The 23,190-nt window shown below is 38.7% G+C and overlaps 3 protein-coding genes and 2 long non-coding RNA genes across 8 annotated transcripts; 4 read left to right on the top strand and 1 right to left on the bottom strand.

Moving 5' to 3' along the window:
- The first annotated feature begins 6,920 nt into the window (after positions 1–6,920).
- On the top strand, positions 6,921–7,969 carry LOC141044736 (uncharacterized). The gene is made up of 2 exons (XR_012216408.2): positions 6,921–7,200; positions 7,370–7,969. It is a non-coding gene; the product is annotated as an uncharacterized LOC141044736 (long non-coding RNA).
- Positions 7,970–8,419: 450 nt separating this feature from the next.
- LOC112272640 (uncharacterized) lies at positions 8,420–10,349 on the top strand. Its single transcript, XR_002966757.3, has 2 exons — positions 8,420–9,601; positions 9,766–10,349. It is a non-coding gene; the product is annotated as an uncharacterized LOC112272640 (long non-coding RNA).
- Positions 10,350–11,260: 911 nt separating this feature from the next.
- Positions 11,261–14,291, top strand: LOC112278674 (cytochrome P450 703A2). Its single transcript, XM_024512290.3, has 3 exons — positions 11,261–12,898; positions 13,001–13,174; positions 13,298–14,291. Exons 1-3 carry the CDS (start codon positions 12,128–12,130, stop codon positions 13,928–13,930), a joined length of 1,578 nt encoding a protein of 525 aa, XP_024368058.1. The 5' UTR covers positions 11,261–12,127; the 3' UTR covers positions 13,931–14,291.
- Positions 14,292–14,598: 307 nt separating this feature from the next.
- Positions 14,599–19,475, top strand: LOC112278672 (proteinaceous RNase P 1, chloroplastic/mitochondrial). 2 transcript variants are annotated; one of them, XM_024512285.3, is made up of 10 exons: positions 14,599–15,281; positions 15,672–15,887; positions 16,001–16,342; positions 16,542–16,821; positions 16,960–17,500; positions 17,622–17,723; positions 17,902–18,083; positions 18,286–18,406; positions 18,579–18,647; positions 18,940–19,475. In XM_024512285.3, exons 1-10 carry the CDS (start codon positions 14,822–14,824, stop codon positions 19,069–19,071), a joined length of 2,445 nt encoding a protein of 814 aa, XP_024368053.1. In that variant the 5' UTR covers positions 14,599–14,821; the 3' UTR covers positions 19,072–19,475. The 2 variants fall into 2 exon arrangements, with proteins under 2 accessions (XP_024368053.1, XP_024368054.1); XM_024512286.3 differs by lacking the exon at positions 15,672–15,887 and having other exon boundaries at positions 14,699–15,281.
- On the bottom strand, positions 19,154–21,200 carry LOC112278675 (uncharacterized). Of its 3 annotated transcripts, none has more exons than XM_024512292.3 (3): positions 20,779–21,200; positions 19,955–20,328; positions 19,154–19,793 (listed from the first exon to the last, which is right to left on the bottom strand). In XM_024512292.3, exons 1-3 carry the CDS (start codon positions 20,789–20,791, stop codon positions 19,779–19,781), a joined length of 402 nt encoding a protein of 133 aa, XP_024368060.1. In that variant the 5' UTR covers positions 20,792–21,200; the 3' UTR covers positions 19,154–19,778. The 3 variants fall into 3 exon arrangements, with proteins under 3 accessions (XP_024368060.1, XP_024368059.1, XP_024368061.1); XM_024512291.2 differs by having other exon boundaries at positions 19,313–19,789; XM_024512293.3 differs by having other exon boundaries at positions 19,644–19,784.
- Positions 21,201–23,190: the final 1,990 nt, after the last annotated feature.

The following is a 23,190-nucleotide window of genomic DNA, read 5'->3' as shown; positions in this document are numbered from 1 at the left end:
AGTCAATGGTGGAAATAAAAGAGCTTGAAAATGTTGGAATGCACTAATAATAGTTGGAACCATAGTACAAGCAGTTGAAGATGTTGAAGCACTTATTACAAATAAATTTGTAAAGAAAATACAAGATCAAGTAGAAAAGTTGAGTAAAACGTAGCTTAAAATATAAAGTCAAATAAAATGATAAAATTAAATTTAAAAAAATAAAAATATATTTATTTATTTATTTTTATTTTTTAAAGAGAGAGTTATAGATAAAGGCAGCAGAACAGCAATAAGATGGTAGCAGCATGCAGCGGTAGGGCGGCAAGGTGGCAGCGGACAGCGGTGACGGCGACGGCGACAACAGCGGCGGATTTGGCGGTAGTTTGGTGATAGTTTGGCAGCAGTTCGGCAACATGTGCGGGGCACAGCGGGGAGTAGGGAGCAAGCAGAGGGTGGAGTTGGGTTGAATCAAGTATTCAGAGCAAGTAAGGTAGGGAGTGGAAGAAGCGCTCTAAGCAAGCAGCTAATGCGTGAGGGGCTAGCAAGAAGAACAAGATCATGACGCAGACACTGAGCAAGGGTAGCAACAAGTTTGAAGAGTCAAAGACTAGAGCAAAAAATTGTGATAGTGTGTAAAAGAGAATCGTGCTGATAATGTATTGAGAATGTTTAGAAAGTCATAAGAGTAAGAGTAAGTCATACATAGACACAAGAGTAGTAGTAAGTCATACACTTAAGAGGGTTTCTAAGGAGAGAGAGCTTTTTACACAAAAATCTATTGATCTGGTTGTGTCTTGTATACAAGAAGAGAAAAGAGGAGAGGATAAACAATACTTCTCTACTAGACTCTAAATACTATAGCTACAGTAATTATTGTAGTCTATAGTAAATATTATGGAGAGCACCAGCTACATTTAATAATTTCAACAGTAACTAATCTATTCAAAACTCATTTGTAGTCTACCACCCGCAATTCTCAACTTCCACAGTTGATTGTAGAATAGTCGCCAATGGGAAGCAAGCAAAATACCATCTTTTTCATAATTGTGTTGTCTCATATTTGCTGCAAAAAGAAGAAGAAGAAGAAGAAGAAGAAGAAGAAGAAGAAGAAGTAAAAACAAAAGGCTTGTTGTGTGCACTGTTTCAACACAATAATAAACAAAAAGTGATGGTGTTAACTGTTCCTTGCTTTGTTATTCCTATTATCATTAATAACATTGTGAGTTATTCAATCTACCCTTGTTTAGTCATTCTTGAAAATTCGCGACTGTGCATAATGCTTCGATGATCTGACCTACTGATAGTTGTCAAGTTGACCAGGGATCGAGATTGTGCTAATTAAATTGCACTATCGTGCAAAACTACGAATTAGACGGTGCGTGTTTACTTAGTCAGATATGTCAGCTAAAATTTTATCTACTCCTGCTTACACTAACTATATTATATATATAAATATATATATATATATATATATATATATATATCCTCTAAGTGTGCTTCTGAATTTACTAGTGTAACATCAATAATAACTCACCAATTATATTTATAAGTAGTTCTTTAACTTGTTCAAGTAGATACACAAAGGTCATTGAGAATTAACCATCAAAGTAGGAACTAAATAAACAAAATTTTGAAATTGGTGATTGAATATATCTTTAAAATAATAAATAATAAATAAATAAAATCCCCACAAAATTTGGTAGTTCAAATGTAATAAGATTTGAATTTTTATTATTATAATATTTGTCAAAATATCAAAAATAAAATATTATTATTATTATTATTATTACTATTTTAGTTTTATTATTTGGAATACTATCATCAAACATGTCAAAGGAAATGCAATAGAACTTACAAATATTTAAGTTACTTGTTATATAGTAAATCTTAAAAGAAATAATAATAAGATTACAATAACTTAAATCCTTCTTCCATCCAACTATTGAGAAATTACACTTTATACAAGTTGTACTATAAAAAATCAAGCTAAGCTTCAATAAAATATCTACAAAAATAGAAATCTTACTTAAATTACAATTTGACTTTTTGATCAAATAAATCCTCTCTTTCAATGATGCATATAATACATTCGAAAAGTGAGATTTATTTCTAATTAACTTTAAAAATATAACAAAATCTTAATTCAGCTTGCTCAATAACTCATTAACAAATAATAGACGTAATATTTGATAATGATTAAGTACAAGTGTCAAAAAGCAATGTCAATCTTAATAAGCTTTTGAGGAAGTATTGGCAACAAATAATTAAATTGTTCAACAATGTTATTATTTTCATTACATTTAATGATCATATTAGATATATAATTTATTTTTTAAGAAATAAAAAAATAATATTTTTGAAAATTTTAATATTTGGAAATTTACTAAATATCTTAATCATCCAAAATCTAAAATTGCTTAAACATAAGTCAACATACACATATATTAAAACATATATATTTTATAACTTTGATTATTGTATAATTTCAATTTTAATTATCTGATTTATATTAAATAAATCTTTTTATCTTAAATAATTAATCATAAAGTTTTAATTAAATTAATTAATCAACAACATTATTTTGACACAAGAATTATTGCTCTTTGTAGCAAGTTGAAAATTACACTAATAAAACATACATACTAATACTTTAATATATAGTAGAAAGGTTTTTTTCAACAAAGTAAACTTATACTAAGATATAATTTTTGCAAAGCCAATAAGAGACCAATACTATAGAAATGTAATATTTTATCTATATATATATATATATATATATATATATATGATATTGTTTGCATTTAAGGTGGTTAATTAAATTGTTTTAGGATGAGCAAAAATTTGCTTCCAAATGGAAGCTTGTAGATGTTATGCATCATAAAAATAACTTGATATAATTTACACCAAAAACCTATCAATCTTGATAAACAAATATTTTAGATCCAAGTAATTTATTCTTGTATCTAGTTGGTCATGTTCTTGAAACCATTAAAAACTTGACAATACATTTATGCTTCTACTAAGAAAAAAATGCATTAAAAGAAATTTGAATTATTTCATATATATTATTATTAGTATGCAACTTAAGCAAGAAAATTGCAACCAAGTAAAAGTTGTAAAGAATTACTTTTTATATAAGCTAAATCAATGTATCGACAAAAGATATTTTTTAGAATGTATAACTATAAAAAAATATACTTAATGTCCAAATGTTTTCTAAAATGATAAAAATTATTAAAATATGATTGTATAGAAAATGGAAGTATTGTATGTTGTTGTATTATAACACAACTATTAAATAAAATAAATAAAGAAGGATTTTATTATAAAATAGCTTAATTGAAGACATAGTAGCAAATTACTTTAGAAAATATTTATAAAAATTATCAAAGTAGTAAAATCAAATTAGTATTAATATTATATTTTTATTGAAAAAAAAAAGACTTCTATTTAGTTTGTAGGACTATAAACAAGTCAAAAATAAATAATTTAACAATAATAATATTTTAGGCATCTTTAGATAAAAGTAAAAAATAACTTTTAGCAATAACTTCTTAATACAAAAGAGTGGTGTTTAGAAAGTTTATATGAAGAGAATATAAATAACATATATCACTTGGAATAAGACTTGAAACCCCATGGTTGAAATAAAATTCTCCAATCATGAATATCAACCTTGATTACTGAAGACAACTTTTGGAAATGGAAAAAACATTTGAATAAGAAAAGGAATTTAGCCTCCCATCTATTGCCTCAAGAAGTAGGTGAGTAGTGTGGCAAAATTCGTTGTCTAGACTTGAACCCCAGGGATCATTATTTGCACAAAGGAACTCATCTACATCTACAGTGCTTAAGCTAGATTTGTTTTGTGAAACACGCTACACAAGGAGAGGGAGGAAGAAAGAGAAAAACAAAACAAAATGGCTTCGGTCTAAAAATTCAGTAGAGTTTATGTATTTTTGGCCGAAATTTCAGACACTCACCCGAAGTTTGTCGTCTGGTTGCAGAAGTGTAAAGACAGAAGAACCAAACACACGGTTTTAGGTTTTGTCAGGTTATTGTTTTGCTAGTCTCGGGTGTTCGTCAGACCTCCATCGTCATAGTCATCGCTACCCACACTCGAAATGGTCGGCACCAGTAATTTCTTTTTTCTTTTTTCTTTCTCTGATGGAGAGGGTGGGCTTTGCTCCGGAGTCGTGGACTGTTCTCGCATCCCGTGGATTTCCTCCAGGACCTGCAATTGACAGCCCAGCCTGGCACTGTTTCCTGTGCCGGACTTTCTAGCGGAAGCACTGCAAACAAGCCCCTTCCAGTTGTCAATTGCTGTTTGTGAGTGTCTGGCGGATTGCTGGGGGAATTAGGGAGCTCCTCTTCGTCTTCTTCGCAAAAGCACTAATCGAGCTGCTCACGCGACGCATCCGCTTCCTCCTCATGCGGCCCCTTCCTCCTTCCCTGCCAGGACTTTGTCGCGGCCTGTGCACTAGAGTCCTGGTCATCTATGTGCTGCGTACAAGACTGCCACCCACCCGGGGTTCTGAACCTGTCCGCTCCGATGGACGATGAAATAATGCGTTGCAGTGAAGAATCCGCAACTCATTCCATCCCCCACCTGCCACAGCTAGATGTTACCAATAGAAACCAATTCGTTACCTCTTTCTCTTTTCAGCATATAAGAAAAAGTTTGAAACTCATACTACGATGTTTTACTGAAGCATCTACCTGCCTTCATGGTTAGAGTCACTCGACACTGTGGAGGTTGGTTCAAGGATTTCATGGAGAAGGAAAAGTGTTGTGTGGAGTAGAATTGATGGTTTACCATTTGATGACTACCTGTTTAAACAAAAATATGTGTATATATATATATATATATATTGAATATATTTTCAAGATGGCATGATTGATTGTATGTTCTTTTGTCTTTTGAAAATTTTTCTTGAAAAATTCGAAACAAACAAACATACATTTTGCTAAATTACAACTTGATGCAACACACTTCCCAAACAGTGCTATAAATAAATCCATGAATTTAGATTGGAGGTTAGAAGAAATTACATAAAATTTTATTTACATGTATTCTTTTAAAAATTGAAGTTATATAAAGGTTTTTATAATTTATTTTAAATATACTATATATATATATATATATATTTATGCTAGACTAATTAAATAAAGATATATGAATTTTGTGGCTTTTAATTTTTAAAGTACAACAAAACCAAAAATCACAATTATTTTTATTACTTGAATAAAAAAAAAAAAATCCTTTGTAATTAAATAGAACTTGTAACTTTTATTGGTTTATTAAAGTATTTTTATACCTAATATTTTGGCTTAAGTATTAAAATATTTTACTAAAGATAGTCAATATTTATCAACAAAATCTTAATGGTATATATGGTTTATAATTTATCATTGTATTGTGTAGAATGTAAGAAACCTATTTAACTAGTATTACTATTTTATAGTCTATAATGCTTTTAGCCATGTTTCATTTATTCTATCTTCTAAGAAATGTTGAGTTGAAGTTTAGAATTTAAGGTTTTTGTCACAAAGTCACTTTCTAATAGCTTTAGAGATGGTATTGAATTAAATATTAGATCCTTTACCAAAAAGTATTTAATAGCACTTTAGTGGTATCTTCTTTGTACTTTATTATTAATACCATTCTTGTCTTATATACATTTTGTTGTTTTATTTTGATTAAAAATCTACAATGACCTTTAAGGTACAAATTTTTCTTTGGTCTAATACAAAATATAATATTCACACATATCTCTGAATAGATTTACAATTTTAAATTACATTAGAATAATTTTATAATAATTAAACAGAAAATATTGGTCTTGTATTTAAAATATACATGAATAATTAAAGTATTTTTGATTTTTTTTTTATAAAAATAACCTATTTAGTATTTGACTTGTAGCCATTGAGATCTTGCTTTAAGAATAACATAATACTATAGTTAAGAGGAATTTATGAAGTAAAATAATTCTTTATGTATTTCTTGTAAATACTTGCTATAATCTATTGCTTGATTTATTACTTTAAAATAATTTTTATATGTATTACACTAAAACGCATTTAAATAAGATAACAAAAACTTTGTTGGGACTAAGGATCTTTTTATTAAGACTATGTTGAAATATATATATATATATATATATATATATTGGATAATTTTTTATTTCCAAATAAATAAGTAAATTATTATTATCATTATTAAGATCTTTTTAATACTTAATTTTGTAGCTAAACATTTTTTTGACACATCCTATTATGAAAATTTACACCAAAAAATCCTCTAATGATTAAATATTATATGTATGTATTTTAGTAAAAAAATTAATCTAAAGTTTTAAGAGTTTTTTTTATAATATCTTTAATTTGGAAATGTATTTTAAACCATTTTTAGTCTAAAAAAGAAAATATAAAATATTATTTACAAAATCTTAAGTTTCAAATTTTTTGATATTTATTTATTTTTATTTGAAATTATTTTTATTTTAGTTTCTATTTTTTTCTTTTATAATAGTTTGTAATAGTGCTAAGTTTTAATATTAAATTTGTGTCTTTAAGTTGTCTTGTAATCATAATAAAATGATATAATATTATATCATTTTTTTCTAATTTAATTCTATTACATTTTGAGTACTTAATCTTAAAAAATAAAAAAATAATATATATGTACATGTATATTTATTTAGCCCACTCGCATGTACTCACCATTTTGAGCCAATGCATCTTTCCATCACCAACTCTTATCACCTCTTGTGCTACCAACTTTTGTGCTACCAACTTAAGTGAGTACATTGAATGATTTCTAGTGCTACCAACTTAAGTAAGTACATTGAATGAATTATTGCAATAGTTGGAGAAACGATTGTCATCCTCCATAGAACCCAGCAACAGCAGCAGCATCCAGTTCCTCTTCATTTTGCCTGCTTAGATTCACCGCCGTGGAGTTCACAAGCGATTTCTGGTTGCGGCATTGCGAGCTGCATTTCATCGCCAGCCTGCTCAGTTTCCTGCTGCTGATGCTTGTCGCAACCCTTCTTCGTCACGTGGATCACTGCTCTAGTTTCTGAATCGCACGCAACCATGGTTTGACTTTTCATTCCTGATTCTTTCCTATCCACCATCTCTGCAGCATGGCTGAAATCTGTGGTGTCATGTGCCCAAAAGTTGAGCAGTGCGGCAGCGACCCTACCATAGCTCGTATTCACTCTGAACACATGAATTCCACACTTAGAAAAATCATCTGTTGATGTCCTTTTGTTTTGTTTTGTTTTGTTTTTTTTTGTTTTTTTTTAATTTTAAAATTTTTTCTTCATGACAATGATTTCTGACTAGTAGCAATTACATGGGTTTCTGTGCTACTGGTCAGAAATATGCGGTTCACGGCCACCTGGGGTGTAGCCTGACTAGAGCTCGGTCCCGTGCTTGCATGGAATTCGTGTCGATGTATGAGGTTGGCGACCGTCGCGCTCACTTCTTCCTCAGCTGCGGCTTGATGATCTGGGAGTGCCAATGAGAACGGATGTGTTTTTGATCGTGTTTTCACCGACGAAACTGCTCAACGAAAGGCAAAAAGTTCTGCAGTGGGCACTGTCGAATTTCGCTTTCAACATGTTTGATCGAAATCGGACCACTCGATGTTGAATCATGCGTTCTCCTTCAGCAGAAAGGGAATAATGAGAAGTTCAGATTTACAACCACTGGGAAGCCGAGTTGTATAGTTGGCACAGGTTATTTTATTTTATTTATTAAGGAGTGCATGCAGTGGTGTTAGTTTCCATTTTTCAGCTTGTTTTATGTGGGGTAGAGAAATAGCCGTAAATGTTCATCCTGAAGTGGTTTTTTCACTGCGTATGATAAGTTTTGGGTATATTACTTTCACTCCAAAAAAAAGCTCTTACATGAATATCTTTCTCAAGTGGCTAAATCAAAAGTATCTCCAAAAAACGAACGAAACAATACTGTTTTTACAATGACTATTGTTATGTGGAATTTGTCGCATGTTATTCCTCATCGTCAATTTGCTTGTGTTCGTGGTTCCGTGCTCTCTATGAAAAGCCTTAGACACAAACCCTCAATATTGCAACTCAACAAATTTTGTACTTTTCGTCTTTGGCCGTGTTTCTACTCAATTGCACGGTAGGCAAGATAGAATGGAAATAATGGGTCTCACCGGAACTATCGATTTTATGTCAGTTCTTCAGAGTTGCATTGCGTAGTTTGGGACATGTAACCAAGAGTGTGGACATGTTGGGCCTGTAACCAAGAGCTCGCAGTGAAGCTAAGCACGGAGCCGGTCATCAGAAGGAACTTGGCACTTCATCAATGGACACGCTAACTAACCCACTTGGTGCGCACGATCGGCTGCCACCCAGTTAAATTCTGCATCCCCACAACTCTGGTGTGAAATTTGAATGCAACAGATAGTAGGTGACACAAGCAGCAATGTCACATTCAACAGTGTCGCACAATCACGTCACCCGCCTCAATCAGGTACTCGAAAATGAGTCATACTCGAAAATGAGGCAGTGGTCATGGTCCAGTCCGTAAGAGGAGGGAGGGATTCCGTTTAAGTGGCCTCAAGGACTCCGCGTGGGGGTCACGGGGAGGCTCAACAAGACATCCCGTCTTCGACAGCAGAGCGGTGACATTGCCGACTTTGCAGACAAATACAACGACTGCATGATTGATGAAGCTGGAAGTTCTCTTATGTAGAGCACCATCTACTGCTGACAGAGAGACTTATGGTTCTCGCAGAGTGTCTTTCGGATAGGGTTTTGGATATATGCCTTAGCCGGTCCTGTTCCGTCACCGATGAGCTGTGAGTGCTCACGACTGAGGGCGATGTTGACGATGCTCAGGTCGAGAACCAGTTCATTCAGCTTCTTCTTTCCATTGCTAGGGTTGAAGTTCTGGGGATCCCGCACGCGAACTGCGTCAACCAAGGCGAAATCTAATTTGGAGGAAATGTGCAAGCTCGAAGTTCGTTTGATGTGCGGAGGTTTGTGAAGGAAACGTGAATTCGCAGGTCCCCAAAAGATGTCGTGGTGGCGCTGAGGCGACGGACTAGGGACTAGAGGTTCTTTTATGACACAGGCGACGCTGTGGAGATCACGGTGAACCACGACAGCTGCCTGACGATGTAACGAAATGCGTACGACTGCAGCACGCAAGTATTTGGCCGAACTGTTTGTATATTGGTTCGATCCAATATCTTATTGTCAGAATGAAAAACCCATGAACTCTCTACTAGACTAAACACCACCAGTCGTTCAAATCAAGCTTTTCAACTTCCCACAGTTTCCCAACACCCCGCTCGACCAAGACTGAAAATGTTGGCTCCGGGGATTTTCGAAGGGACCGTAGCTTTGCTTGTTTGTTGGTCGATATCATCAATGTCCCAAAGCTGCTCGGGTAGTACTTGGGCACTACTCACAACATGTGGTGGGTTGGGAAGTTCAGCGATACCTGAAAAGACTACCCGTATGGTGACCTAAAACGAGCAAATCGGTCAACAGATGATTCTCACAGAAAATAATTCTTTCTGCAGAGTTAGAAGAACTGGAGGATTAACATTCAACAAGGCGGCTGAGCCACACTGGTCTGATTCACTACCTCCTAGGTTGTTTTCCATCCTGTCCGTATCCATGGCCAACGCTGGAACTAACCTAAACTGAGTTAATGCTGCCGACATTAGGTTCACCTATAAAAGATCTACGATAGCATGTCGGAACCCTAATTCTTTATTGCAATGTGGATGTGTAGAGTTTGCGATATTACCCAGAAGAGCTTCTGCAGTACCTGACAAACAGGTAGAGACCAGTCACTTCTTACAACCCTAAGGACGTGACGCTGCCAACCACAATTACGAACAAGTTAATCTATGGTGCTTCCGGTGTTGCTGAAGGCCAAATGTTCCGGACCCCTCAACTGGCGCTGTGAGATCCTTCAGCAAATCGGATGCCCGGCTGGATCAGTGGAGAGTATTCACACAACCACCCACTCCTGACATTCATCGAAGCTGCGTGATCTCGCAATGATGTAGAAGGGTTTTTCAGGCAGTCTCCAGTCCTTTGAGCTGTCTTAGATCTGTTCTATGTTTGTGGTGTTATTCGATTGCTCTGAACACGGGCATGATGGTGATGACGCGTAATAGAGCCTCACACTTCGATAACAAGACAACGAATTCCTTGTGTGTGCATGGAATCCTTCTGAGCATGCTGCCAACATCAGGTGCCATCGAGTCTGTTCATATTATAGATTACTTGTTAATGTACCCGAAGCATCGCATTATTCTACATGACTCGGAAACCCAGGACAGATTAAAACTTTGCTTTGCCTCAGATCAATACGTATATTGGGCTCTGGTGTTGCGAGTGGTAAAATGGGTTTTATTATTTCGGTCAGACTCACCACACTAGACCAGTAAGTGCCAGCTGGAAGATTGAGACATTGTCGTTTATCGGTTCGGTGTGTTAACTGATTCATGAAATTTGATAATAGCTGGTAGTCATGGCAGGTGAGGCTTCTTAATCCACATCCCTATAACTTCAATGCTCCCTTCATCTGAGCACGATTCCATGCATTGACGCCATCACCTACACCACCAGACTCACACCCCACTCATCTACCGAATCTCAAATCTTCTGAATAAAAGATTTAATGCCCGAATTTTTCCCAGTGATCAAGTCAACGTACAAAATACATGAGCTCGGATATTTACAGTGTGTCTACGCTGAAATCCCTTGGAAGGCTGTATGGGTCATGCTGCAACTCAGATCCTCTGTTTAACACAAGTGAGGAGGATTTCAGATTAACCCCCGGCTAAGAAGACCAATAATGCCGACTTCTTCCTAATAATGCAAGTAACACTCGCATTCGCGATCCATTAAATGGTAGTCACTTTCGTCAATTAATTTATTGATTACTTCAATTGGTTTAAAGGTTACTGTATCTTGAAAGTAGCATTTAAAGCAGAGTGACGATTGTGGAATGTGAGACTTTTGGGTTCTGATTTGCCTGACACTAGAGCCCCGATTGATATATCCATTGAACAGAGGCGCTAGCTTGTCACACCTCAGCGACGCATGGCGGTCAGTGTTCTGTCCTGGACAAGAGGGTCGCTGCCCAATTCATTGCGTCTTAAATGTGCTCAGTTGGAGTGCAGTAAAAGCGTACCAACAAATGCAGCTGCATTCAAGTCCCACGCTCTGCGAGTCCTTACTGCAGTTCCACACCCCGGCTAGCTTCAATGTTATGATGAACTCTCGGGTAGAATGCAGTGATAAGGTCGATCAAGGCTAGGTGCATGTTGATCTCATGAGTTGGTTCCTTGGTCCAGGTTCTCTCTCGGTTTAGAGCATTGAGCTGTGAATTTTCAGGTTATTGATTGATAAGCACTATTACAGTTGGATGTCCGATCATCGGGGTGAATGCTCGATGCAGTCAGCTCCTGGGCTGGTGTTCTCATGAGGGTTTTTTGACTCGAGCATTGTGGGACAGTGGGTGAATACGTCTAGAGTGCGTTTGTGTCTGTCTGGCTAACGGACAAGGGGTACTGGTACGAGCTTCTTGTGATCCACATCAGTAGCCAACAGGGAGAAATTTTGTAACGAGGTTACTGTTTAGCGTACCGGCAGCTGGGTTTGTCGATTGGCGAAGTCGCTGAGAGTGGGTGAGAGGGTCGCATCGACATTGGATAGTACTTGTCACGGTGGTTCCCTTTTAGACTTCTCTGAAGAACAGGTGTGGAGCTGCGCAGAGCTTCGTGAACTTCGTCAGGGAAAATTATACCTATGTTAAGAAGTTTCAGCGTGAGAATCCAGCATCGACGCTGATGAGCTCAGTGGCTCTGCGAGCGCCCAGTATACAAACCGCTTCAACTCGCACTCACAGTAGCGTTTCTCAGTCTTTGTCCAGGTAGAGTGGATTTTTTGAGACTGATTCAGCGCATCGCCATGTCTGGTTAATTCCCGAACTGGTTTGCAGACATGTAGAGCACCTGGTTAGCAACACTAAGCATGGTTGCACGTGCCCAACTAGGAGAGAGTTAAAGGTTTAGAGCCACTTGTGTGCAGAAGTCATTAATCATTTTGAGAGAAGTCGACGGATTGACAGGTTTCGAGTTATGAACATCCTCAGCCCGGAGCTTCTGGTTCCACTCATTACCGAATGGATCCAAGGTGGCCGCTTAATATTCGCAACATGCTCTGTATTGGTGGCATTGCTGAGCTCTGTTTTTCTAGTGGCACATTTCCGGACGCCTATGAATCTCCCGCCTGGTCCTAAGGCGATGCCACTTCTGGGCAACCTCTTGCAGATGGGTTCGCACCCGCACCGGACCATGACAGCCATGCACAAAAAATATGGCCATATTTTGTACATTCGCTTGGGTTGCATCCCGACAGTGGTCGTGGACAGCCCGCAGCTAATCGCTGAAATCACAAAGGAGCAAGACAATGTGTTCTCGTCGAGACCTCATATGACCTTCACCGACATTGTGGCCTACGACGCTCACGACTTCGCTATGGCACCTTATGGCCCCCACTGGCGCTACGTGCGGCGCATCTGTGTGCATGAGCTCTTGACTCCCAAGCGTCTTGAGATCACCATGAAAGAACGGATTGAGGAGTCGAGGTGTATGATCATGGCTGTGGCGGAAGCAGCTCAGAAGGGTGAGATTGTGGACATGAGGGATGTGTTCGCAGGGGTGTCGATGACGGTGATGTGTCGCATGTTGCTCGGGAGGCGGGAGTTTGCTGCAACGGGTAAGAAGGCGAAAGATTTCAAGCATCTCATTCATGAACTGTTTCGGCTCATGGGAGCCCTGAACCTCAGGGATTTTGTGCCTGCGCTCGGGTGGCTAGACTTGCAGGGATTCGAGAGAGACATGTACAAGGTACTGATTAATTGACCTTTTTATTTTTGCATGCCGAGTAATGACATCTCTGATTGATTATCTTTAAATTTGCCACCTGGACTCATCAGTTAGTTTTCTCAGCTGCGGGACGAATTCGACGAGGTTTTCGATGCTGTCATTCAAGAGCACCGAGACTTGGCGTCCGGGAAACTTCCCGGAGGAAAGCCGAATGACTTCATCAGCGTGCTGCTCGACCTCCCAGGCGAGAACGGGGCACCACACCTGGACGACAAGACTATCAAGGCTATCACCCTTGTAAGTTGGCAATGGCCGCATATTTGAGTGCGGTATCTTAACCTAAGAGCGCATTTCTTTCTGAATAGTTTCCCACACGAAGGAAGGCCACGATCTGAAATGTTGAGCAAATGCAATGTGCAGGACATGATGGCAGGAGCAACAGATACCTCAGCGGTGACAAATGAATGGGCTATGGCGGAAATCATAAGAAATACCGAGATTCAACGTAAGCTTCAAGAGGAGATAGACTCCGTGGTAGGGCTTGAGCGTAACGTACAGGAATCTGACATCAACAAGCTCCCATACCTCATGTGCGTCGTGAAAGAGACTTTCCGTCTTCACCCTGCCGGTCCCTTCGCAATCCCACGGGAAACCATGGCGGACACCAAGCTTAGTGGGTACCGAATTCCCAAGGGAACCCGGGTGCTTATTAACATATTCTCACTTGGACGAAGCTCCGAGACGTGGAAGGATCCCCTCAAATTCCAGCCGGAGAGGTGGGCAAACGAAAACCTCTCGGCGATTCACGACATGGGATTCCGGATCCTTCCCTTCGGCTATGGCAGGAGGCAATGTCCGGGGTACAACCTGGGCACCACCATGGTACTCTTGACTTTAGCCCGCCTCCTCCACGGATTCAAATGGTCCTTCCCACCCGGCGTCACGGCGGAAAACATTGACATGGAGGAGCTCTATGGGTGTACCACACCCCTGAGAACCCGGCTGCGCACCATTGCTACCCCAAGACTCGCCCCTCATTTATATTCCCAGTGAAATGGCCAGATTTTGGTGCTTTGACCACTATTTTTATGAGCTGTGCGCGTCGATTGTTGCAGCTGCGCTCTTCATATCATGAGAAGAATGCCCCAAGGTATAATTTCTTTTCATGATGTGAGGTGCTTCCAATTTAGGTGTTTCTTTCTCAATCCTCTTAATTCTTGATAAATCTGATAACTCAGGAATTTTTAGCACATCGTTGTGAATTTATTTTATGTCAACTTAGCTAACACACTGTAGTTTGCGAGCGACTGCTGTGGCATTGGTCGCATGTTCTGGCCATCGTTGGTATCCACATGGCGCGATCGATTAAATCTTTCCTTGAGAAAATAGAATGATACCAGAGTTTTTGAGATCAGTGAAGAGTTGGACATCTGGTCTCTCAAACTGTTGATAATTGTCCCTCAATGCTTGTGGATGCCATTCTGTGTTCACCGTTGTCAATTTCTCAAACTCCATCTAATCATTCGGCAACAACCATTCACATAATCACATAAACCTTCACTTTACAGCAGACAGGCATGTCATCTATCACTGTGTATTTTGAGCAATGGCGTAGTCTCCATCTCATTTGGCTCTAAAAACAAACTTGGGACAAAACTGTTCTTGCAAGAATCGACGATTGTGAGCCACAAGCTGAAGGTCACCTGCCTAAGGTTACCTGGCTCCAGAACCTGCATTCAGATGTTACTTATCGCTGGATGTAGAATTGTGCCTTTTTACAACTTGCCGATCAAATCTCAAGCTCTCTGGCAGAAAAACACTCAGTACTGGAAAATCCAAATCACAACATGCGTGTGACATGCAGTGAATTTTACAGTAATTGGCTTCCAGGTAGAACATGATCTCACATATTTAGGGTTTCTAGCTTCACCGGGGTTCTCTCAAATGGAAACTGTATCAGTCCCCTCGAAGTGTTTTGGTATTCCTGGCTTAAGCGAGGAGACCTCACAGTGGATGGATATTGTTCATGCTAGCCAAAGGGCGGTCCGTATGGGACTGTGTTGCCCTGCCGTGTCTAGTTACCGCTTCCATCTCCTATGCCTGCAGTCGCGGTTACTGTTCCCCACCGCTGGCATTTCAGTTCGTTATGGTGGTGGTAGAATTGGTTGCAATGGTGGAGGTACTTTGAAGCTCTTGAATGGGGTGGATAATGAAGTACATCGTACAATTGCTGGTCGTTTTGAGGCCCTGGGAGGCAATGGGGTGAGGCTGTTGCGGTCCGAAGTGGGGTTGGGAATTCGGCCCTCATTTCGGAGCTCCAGTAATCGAATTTGGGCGGTGGGTGGGGAGCATGTGGAGAAAGGGTTTTCCAATGCGGGCTTTGACACAGAAGAGTTTCCTTCGAGTAAGCAATTGATCTCTTTGTCGCTACATTGACATTGCTTTAGTGCACTCGTAGGGCTTAACCTTCGCAACTAGAGTCAGCCGAGTTAGGTAGCTTTTGCTATTGCTTTCTTGGAAACATTACGTGATACTGTTGTGAGTTTTCTCGGAGCTCAGAAAGGAGACAAAGTTGCGGAGTAAAGTGTTTGGAATTTGTAGTCGCGTCTTCTTGTTCGCTCATGGTGGAGAGTTGCTGCCATATTGTTGTTTAGAGTGGCGGCTTTTAGTATACAATGCGGTTCTTAATCCGAATCTTGAGATACATGTAATTCAGAAAAGGAACTTTTTGCTTTGCAAGTTCAGGTTGAGTCCTGGGGTGATCATGATAAAGAAGAAGGGTATTGCCTTTCAGGTAGTTTTACCAACGAGAATCAATCTGTAAGTTTTATTGAGGAAGACCAGGCTGGAAGCTGTCCTGTGAGAGTTGCAGTGAAGCAGAATTTTAATAAATCCGGGTCTAGTTACGAAATCTCTACAAACACAGAGAGCTGTCAGTACACCAATAAACGCACACAGCGATTCCAAGGCCGCACCAACAGTTCTAGCAGTGAAACACCAAGACCCTCCGGTGTGCATTTAGTCCATCTGGTTTAAAAGACTACTTGTTTGCTTCTTCAAATTTTCCATCTTCCGTTTACCTTGGAGCTCATTGACACTGATTGGGTAGATCGCTGTTTGAAGCGCCTCTGCAGGGCGCAGTTTCAATTGACCGCCAGTCGGAGAAACGTGATCCCAAGATGCCGAATGCCAAGCGAGCTGCTCCCTATGACCAGCAAAATGGGGACGATCGCAATCACAAGAAGAAGAAGGACTCAGCAGAGTCGGAGCTGCGTAGGTCTATTGACATGTGCTCTAAGTTTGCCGATGTCATGGGTGCTATAGAAATTTACGACAAGGTAGTTGCTGAAGGAAAAGTAGCGTTCAATCAGTACACCTACAATGTGCTCCTGTATTTATGTTCATCTGCAGCGACGGGTTCGTTAAGACCTGGAAAGAGTGGTACCATCGACAAGCAGCAGAAGAGTATGCCTCCCTCTTGGTCTTTTTTCTCAAAGCTCTTCCACCGTTCTCTACATCACATTTCTGTGAAATCCTGCCTAGGGTTTGGAGTTTCAGTCTTGGTGTGTCCTTATTTCCTGAGGTCACGGTGACCAGGATTGAGAATCTTTGTTTTATCCTTGACCATTCGTGTATCTGACTGTTAACGTAGTTTGTGCTCTAGGCAGTGTGCAAGGGAAGCAGAACAATCCTGTCAATGACAAACTTGATGACTCGAAGGGTGAGGCGCTGAATGAAACTTCTGAAGAGGTTGTGGTAACAGACGAAGAGAGGCGGTTGTGTCTTGAACGAGGCTTCGTGATCTATGAGGCTATGAAGCTCCAAGAGGTGCCTCCGAATGAAGCAACGTTCACTGCGGTTGCACGCCTTGCGGTTGCCAAGGAAGATGGGGATCTTGCTTTTGACATGGTTAAGCAAATGGCAAATGCTAAGCTTTCTCCTAGGTGAATATTCGAGCCTCAAAAAGTGAACAATTTGATACTTGGGAGATTGCAACTTTGCTTTGGTAGTGCACTTCCTGAGCGCCAGCAACATCCTACAGAATTTTGATATGGTGTATTTTGAATGTTTTTGTAATTCAGACTGAGGTCATATAGTCCTGCGCTTCACATCTACTGTAAGTTAAAGAACTTTGAGAAGGCCTTCGAAGTTGAGGAGCACATGCTAGCAGCTGGGGTTCAGGCTGAAGAAAGCGAATTGGAGGCGCTTCTACAGTTGGCAACTGATTTTGGACTTGAATACAAAGTCTATTCTCTGTTGCATCGTATTCGGACCACAGTTCGGGGGCTTTCGCCCTCGTGTGCAGGTGTGGTTCAGCAGTGGTTTGAAAGCAGCCCTGCTGCAAGTGCCGGGAAGTCCAACTGGGATAGTCTACCTAGCCCAAAGACTGTGAAAGCAGCTTATGAAAGTCGCGGAGGCGGGTGGCACGGGCTTGGATGGCTTGGACGTGGCAACTGGGAGGTTAAGTCAAGTGTATTGGATACTGGTGGTGTTTGTCAGGAATGTGGGCAGCAGCTTGTCACAATTGATATTGACCCAAACGAGACAGAAATGTTTGCCAAGTCCCTATCAGAACTGGCTTGCCAGCGAGAGGGCAAAAATAACGAGTTCAAAAAGTTTCAGGTATTCATGGAGAGATCCCAGTAGAGTTAACCGACGTTGAGGACAGAGAGCTAATTCTGGTTTTGGAATATTTTTTGTGGATTGAGTCCTCATTTGTGGATGTTGGTGAATGTTGCTGCAGGCATGGCTCAATCGCCATGGACCCTTCGATGCTATTGTGGATGGGGCTAATGTTGGGCTGTTTAATCAAAACTTCGTCGACGGAGGATTTAATTTTCATCAGGTACCTGTGTTTTTACTTATTTTATTTTTATGTCTTTCTATTTTTTTCAATCATATATTAAGTTAGCTTATCATTTATAGTTACAGCTGACGGTGGTTTTGTGATGGTTTATGATGTGTCCATTTGGCGTGAGTTGTGACAAATTTTAGTCAGCTGATTTTCTTTAACACTGTCGCAGCTGAACTCCGTGGTGAAAGGGATTAAAGAGAAGATTGGTTCGAAAAGGAATCCACTCATTTTGTTGCACCATAGACGAACCAGAGGGGGACCGGCAAATTCCCCTCACGCCATAAAAATGCTCAAAAGATGGCAGGAGGCGCATGCGATCTTTACCACACCGACAGGATCAAACGATGACTGGTATGTGCGAGGAACCCCGTTTTGTTCGCCATGGTAACCGAGTCCTCTCTTAGAAGTTGATGTCACCTCTTGGCCATTTTGATGCTGACTTTGAATTCAGCGCGTTCCTATAGCTGGAGCAAATTTTAATACGTCGCGGCCTGAGGTACATTTTCGTGTACATGTATGTCGCTTACAGGCTATAGACTGTTTGTGTCGACAGGTATTGGCTATACGCTGCAGTACAGTATAAGTGCGTTCTTGTGACTAATGACGAGATGCGGGATCACTTATTTCATTTGCTTGGCAACGACTTCTTCCCCAAGTGGAAAGAACGCCATCAGGTGGATTTGTTTAAGACTATTGAATTTTTCTTCATCTGATGTTCTTTTCTTGGTTTCATTATGTGAGCTGTCTGTAGAGTTTTATGACGTTCTGTGAGCGTCCCAAGTCTGGTGCCTTTGGTAATGGATCACATTTTAAACAGTTGCGTGATAATGGATTTGGTAATAACAGGTTCGATTTTCAATGAGCAAGGAGGGCCCAGTTTATCACATGCCGCCACCTTATTCTATATTAATTCAGGTACATGGCTTCACCTTGTGGACGGGCAGCAGTTTTTGAGGACAAAGGGCTGTTGTACCGTTATTTGTTTTGATATTTGCATGTTCAGGATTCAACTAGTCGGCGACTCTAAACGTTAAGTGATAACTGACTTCGTTGGTGGACAATAAATGTTGTAAGAAATAGCCATTTTTTTTGGGTTAGGTTTTAGCAATTATGTGGTCCCTCTGCTTTTGAGCTTAACCAGGTAGCAAACACATCCAGAGAGCAAAATGGCCGAACATTTGATGCTTGGTATCATTTATCCGTGCAGGAATCCGTGAGCGGGTCCTGGCATATTCCAAAAAGTGGCAATGATGTCTCTCAACCTGGGGAATGGTTGTGTGTGACACGACCCGGTCATGCGAAAGCCGATGACATGAAAGAAGAAAAACTCAAAGAGTAGGACTATTTACGAACCTATCGACCTTGAAAGATGCAATTCTTGCTCAAGTAGCATGCGGGAGTACAGGAGCTAAGGCACTACAGATGCAATTTCTGGCATTTATATTCAATTTGATTACCACATTCTTTATTGACTCATGATCAATTGTGGCATCGAAATTAGGAAAACACATAGAAGAGCTTTGTGGAGGATATCTGGAGTTTTTCTTCACGAAATAGAATCCCATTATGAACCATGAGAGTAAGGAAAACGGAAATTAGCATTAAGACGGTAGAAGCATTAGTTTTTCGATTTAGAATGTCGGTTTTTGTGAGGTCTTGTGCTTGAATGGTGCCAGGCCCCACCTTATCACCTCATGCAATTTACGACAGTAAATTATCTGCTTTCCCAGTGCGTGTTTTCAATTATCTATGTATCTTGCATCTGGTCGAGAACCGCAACAAATGAATGTGTCATTTGCCATCCATCATATTGTACAGAGATCATAACTTGGAAGAATACGTCGCATGTATTCTTAGCATGTACTAGATTGACAATTTCACTGCAGATGCGGATGGGCTCTCACTGTACCGCAAACAATAATAACACTTAATACTCTGAAGGACCAATCTTCCTTGCGTCAGCATCTGAAGGTTTCGGAAGCATTGGTGACGAGAAATATGTCTTGGCCAATACTCTCTGATTTTGCAACCGTTCTACTGAAGTCGTCAGTCCTGCACTGACTAAACCAAATTCGTCTCTCCAAATATAAGCATACTTGAGAAGAACCGAGTTGCTCATCACATTACAAATGATTACTTTCATTTCTCAGAAGTATATGAGCACAAAAAAAAAAGAAAAAAAAAAAAAAAAAACGAGGAAGTTGTAGGGGAAGGGAGCATACAAGTTTGAAGTTGACGTGAATGTCGTAAGCCTCAGCAAGGGACGCGATTCTTTCTCCTGTGGCTGCAATTCGATCGCTGTGGTGAACAAGGGCCACCAATAGCTGCTCCGAAGTGTTGGTAATCTTTTCGCAAGTATTGGTTATCCGCTCTCCCTGTATTTCCATGGTTGTCGTCATGTGGTTGGCGATTTTCCCACTTTGGTGAGCCATTGCTACAGATCCTAAAACCACAGCTGCTGCTACCACTACACAACCCCAAAATGCACCCGCGGGTTCGGGCACTTGAGGCAGCATGCTCATCAATCGCACCACGGGTTTCGAAAATCCATCCGTTAAAAAAATATTTTCATAGCTGCACTCCCGCACCTCAGAATCTGCAAGAGCATGCATGCCTTTCAAAAACTTGGACAGAGAATGAACACAACAATTGAAAAAAATTTATTTAGGATAGCATCCACATTATTATCCAACATTATACCAAAAATGGTGCAATATCTGGAACCATTTGACTGGTTCAGCAGAAGAAGCAGTATACGCTAAATTCTCATTCATGACAATCATTGGATGCATACAGTTTACAGTTCACACGGTAACTGAAATTTGTGTCTGAAATCTTTGCAAACCTATTTGCGTGCACAAAATTTCCCAAAAAATTTCTACTAAAATTGATCTATCACACAGGTATAATTCACAGCACACCATAAATGCAACTACAACAAACCATTTGGTTCAGATGAACGAGCAACCCATCTTACAAATAAATCCCATTGTACAACTGCTTCAATAACAAACTGAAAGAGATGGTTGACAATAAAGCATCAAACCTTGAATTGACATGGTAATTCGCAAACTAGAACGTCCAGAATTCTACGAATCACTGGTCGCCTGCCTTTGCTCGTGGTTCACACAACCGCAGCAAATATATACCAATACTACTACAAAAACGCTGATGTCGCTGTGGCCACCTTGCAAATTATTCCTACAGACCACACCAACTCTTCCTGCAACTGATGCAAACAAATGGGTCTCAGACACTCTGCACTAAATTGCTTGCCCTAACATGTGGAACTTCGCTGGGCAATTCTGGGTCTTCAGAACCAATTCTCAAATGTCGCAAAGAAAGCTACAAAATGAACATAAGAGCCAAGCTTTCGGTGACCCAGTAACCATCAAGCACAACTGATCCCCATGACAACCGCAACTCCGAGACACTGATCTCATGGTTGAAAACATCAGCCTTGACATCAACCCAAAATATATATATATATATATATATATATCCTCAATAGAAGAACCAGAAAAGAAAAGAACAATAGGAGATGGTGCGAAAGAAGAAGGGGAAACAGAGGATGGTTTGGTATTCGATCACAAGATTAATGCTTGTGTGTTTGCAAGGTTTGGAAATGTGAGTCCAACATTTGCTATGTCACCAAAACGTGGAGGATTTCATAAGATTATTGTGGCTTGTTGTTCTGTGTAAGTTATTGATTTGGTTAGGTGACATCAAAGATGTGACTTTGTCTACAATGATAAATAGTACAATATATTTTGTTAAATTAACAAAGACATTCTGAACAATATTTGGAAATAATAATTTATCCAAAATGTATAATAGGAATTACAAAATTATTATCATCTTGTATATTGTATTGTACATTTAAATTTAATAAAATCAACTTATGTTTCTCATTTACATATGTGAATTAAATCCTTATAAATTAGGATCTTAGTAATGTCTTTTGCATGCTTAAAATTTTGAGAAGATTATTTGAAAGAAGTGAACAAAGACATTACTTTGTATAAATAAGGCCTCGTATATTAATAAATTTATATTATTTTTGTCAAAAAAATTCTAAAAAAAAATGTTATTTAGATTTTTTAATATTAAAATATTATGTCTTCATTTATTAATTAATTGTTGTATAGATATTATACCAATTTTTTCTTTTATGTTTTATTAATATATTATTACTTTGATTATATATATACATACATACATACATATATAAGTCCATGTTTTTGGGCACAAAAATATATACAATATTTTCATGTTTTTAGTTTTTGTAGTAACATAATATGTGTTAGTTTTATCTACCTCATTTAATTAGAACTCAAATAATTCTACCTTTGACTATATGTTACACCTTATATTGATAGTATTCATTCTTCTAAAATGGTGGATTTTTTTTTTTAATTATTATTATTAGGATTACAAATGAAGGATGAAAAATGCTTGTAGAGAATAGAAATAATACGTTTAATACATTAAAAAAGGATGGAAATGATTCACTTTGCTTTTTATTTGGTATCATATTCATTTAAGTTATTTTATATTTTGGCATTGGTATTTTTAAGATTGACTAATGTAATTGTGTTAAATATTTTAGTTACCTTAGATGGATTATATTTACCTTTATTCTTATGTTGACATAAATTCTATTTATGTATTCATTATTTTTTTGTATATTATAGATTATTCCTCAATTATTGTTAAAATCCAAATTACTTTTGATGATACTTGAGAAAAATATGTTTTGATTGATTCTACAAATTAAAGAATATTTTTCTTGTTGACCAATTGAATGTTGCTATTTGATTCCAATTTGACTTTCAAATTTGAATGGATGCATGCCCTTATTATGAGAGGTATTTTTTGAGTTATGTTTTTTTATCAAATTACTCCTTAATAATGCTTTATTATGGCCTATTGCAAGAAAAATCATCTTCTTGTTATACTAATATGTAGCCTATGAAGAATTGAAGAATGTACATGGATCAAGAATTACAAGTAAACAAATGAGAGTAGCGTGTAATTGAGATATTGTCACGGACATACTCATGTAAGCTAGTTATTACATATACAAATAGGTAGAAGTAATTAAAAGTAGGTAAAAGTAAGTTAATTCTATACTATTTAATATGGAAGCTTCTTAGAAGCTTCATAGATGTTGCTTTGACTTCATAGTTGTCTTTAATTGACTTTTTGGATTAGAAACGTGGTCAATAAGTTGGCCATGTGCCACACATGTTGTTAGCTTGAAGATCAAGCTAACTATGTGGCCCACACGTAGAAAAACTTGCCTTGTAAGTCAAGGCATGTATCCTACAAAGTCAACACATATTGGATGTCCTATAGAACGTCGCCACGTAGCCTCTAGTTAGATAGTATATATAAAGATAAGAGTGAAGCCTTCTTCAGTCTTATCAACTCCTTTCTTGCTTCTAGTCTAGTTTCA

Source organism: Physcomitrium patens, chromosome 2 (assembly GCF_059467195.1).
Source record: "Physcomitrium patens ecotype Gransden chromosome 2, ASM5946719v1, whole genome shotgun sequence".
NCBI lineage: Eukaryota > Viridiplantae > Streptophyta > Bryopsida > Funariales > Funariaceae > Physcomitrium > Physcomitrium patens.
This window is presented reverse-complemented; position numbering and strand designations above follow the sequence as displayed.

Excerpts from the sequence above, each read along its gene's own strand:
- LOC112278674 (XM_024512290.3), top strand. The coding sequence starts at position 12,128 with ATGAACATCCTCAGCCCGGAGCTTCTGGTTCCACTCATTACCGAATGG. Across the intron at positions 12,899-13,000 it reads TCGAGAGAGACATGTACAAG|CTGCGGGACGAATTCGACGA; the intron begins GTACTGATTAAT and ends TAGTTTTCTCAG. Across the intron at positions 13,175-13,297 it reads CTATCAAGGCTATCACCCTT|GACATGATGGCAGGAGCAAC; the intron begins GTAAGTTGGCAA and ends TGCAATGTGCAG.
- LOC112278672 (XM_024512285.3), top strand. The coding sequence starts at position 14,822 with ATGGAAACTGTATCAGTCCCCTCGAAGTGTTTTGGTATTCCTGGCTTA. Across the intron at positions 16,343-16,541 it reads CATCGACAAGCAGCAGAAGA|GCAGTGTGCAAGGGAAGCAG; the intron begins GTATGCCTCCCT and ends TTTGTGCTCTAG. Across the intron at positions 18,648-18,939 it reads CTTATTCTATATTAATTCAG|GAATCCGTGAGCGGGTCCTG; the intron begins GTACATGGCTTC and ends TTATCCGTGCAG.
- LOC112278675 (XM_024512291.2), bottom strand. Across the intron at positions 19,790-19,954 it reads TTCACGTCAACTTCAAACTT|TGCAGGACTGACGACTTCAG; the intron begins GTATGCTCCCTT and ends TGGTTTAGTCAG.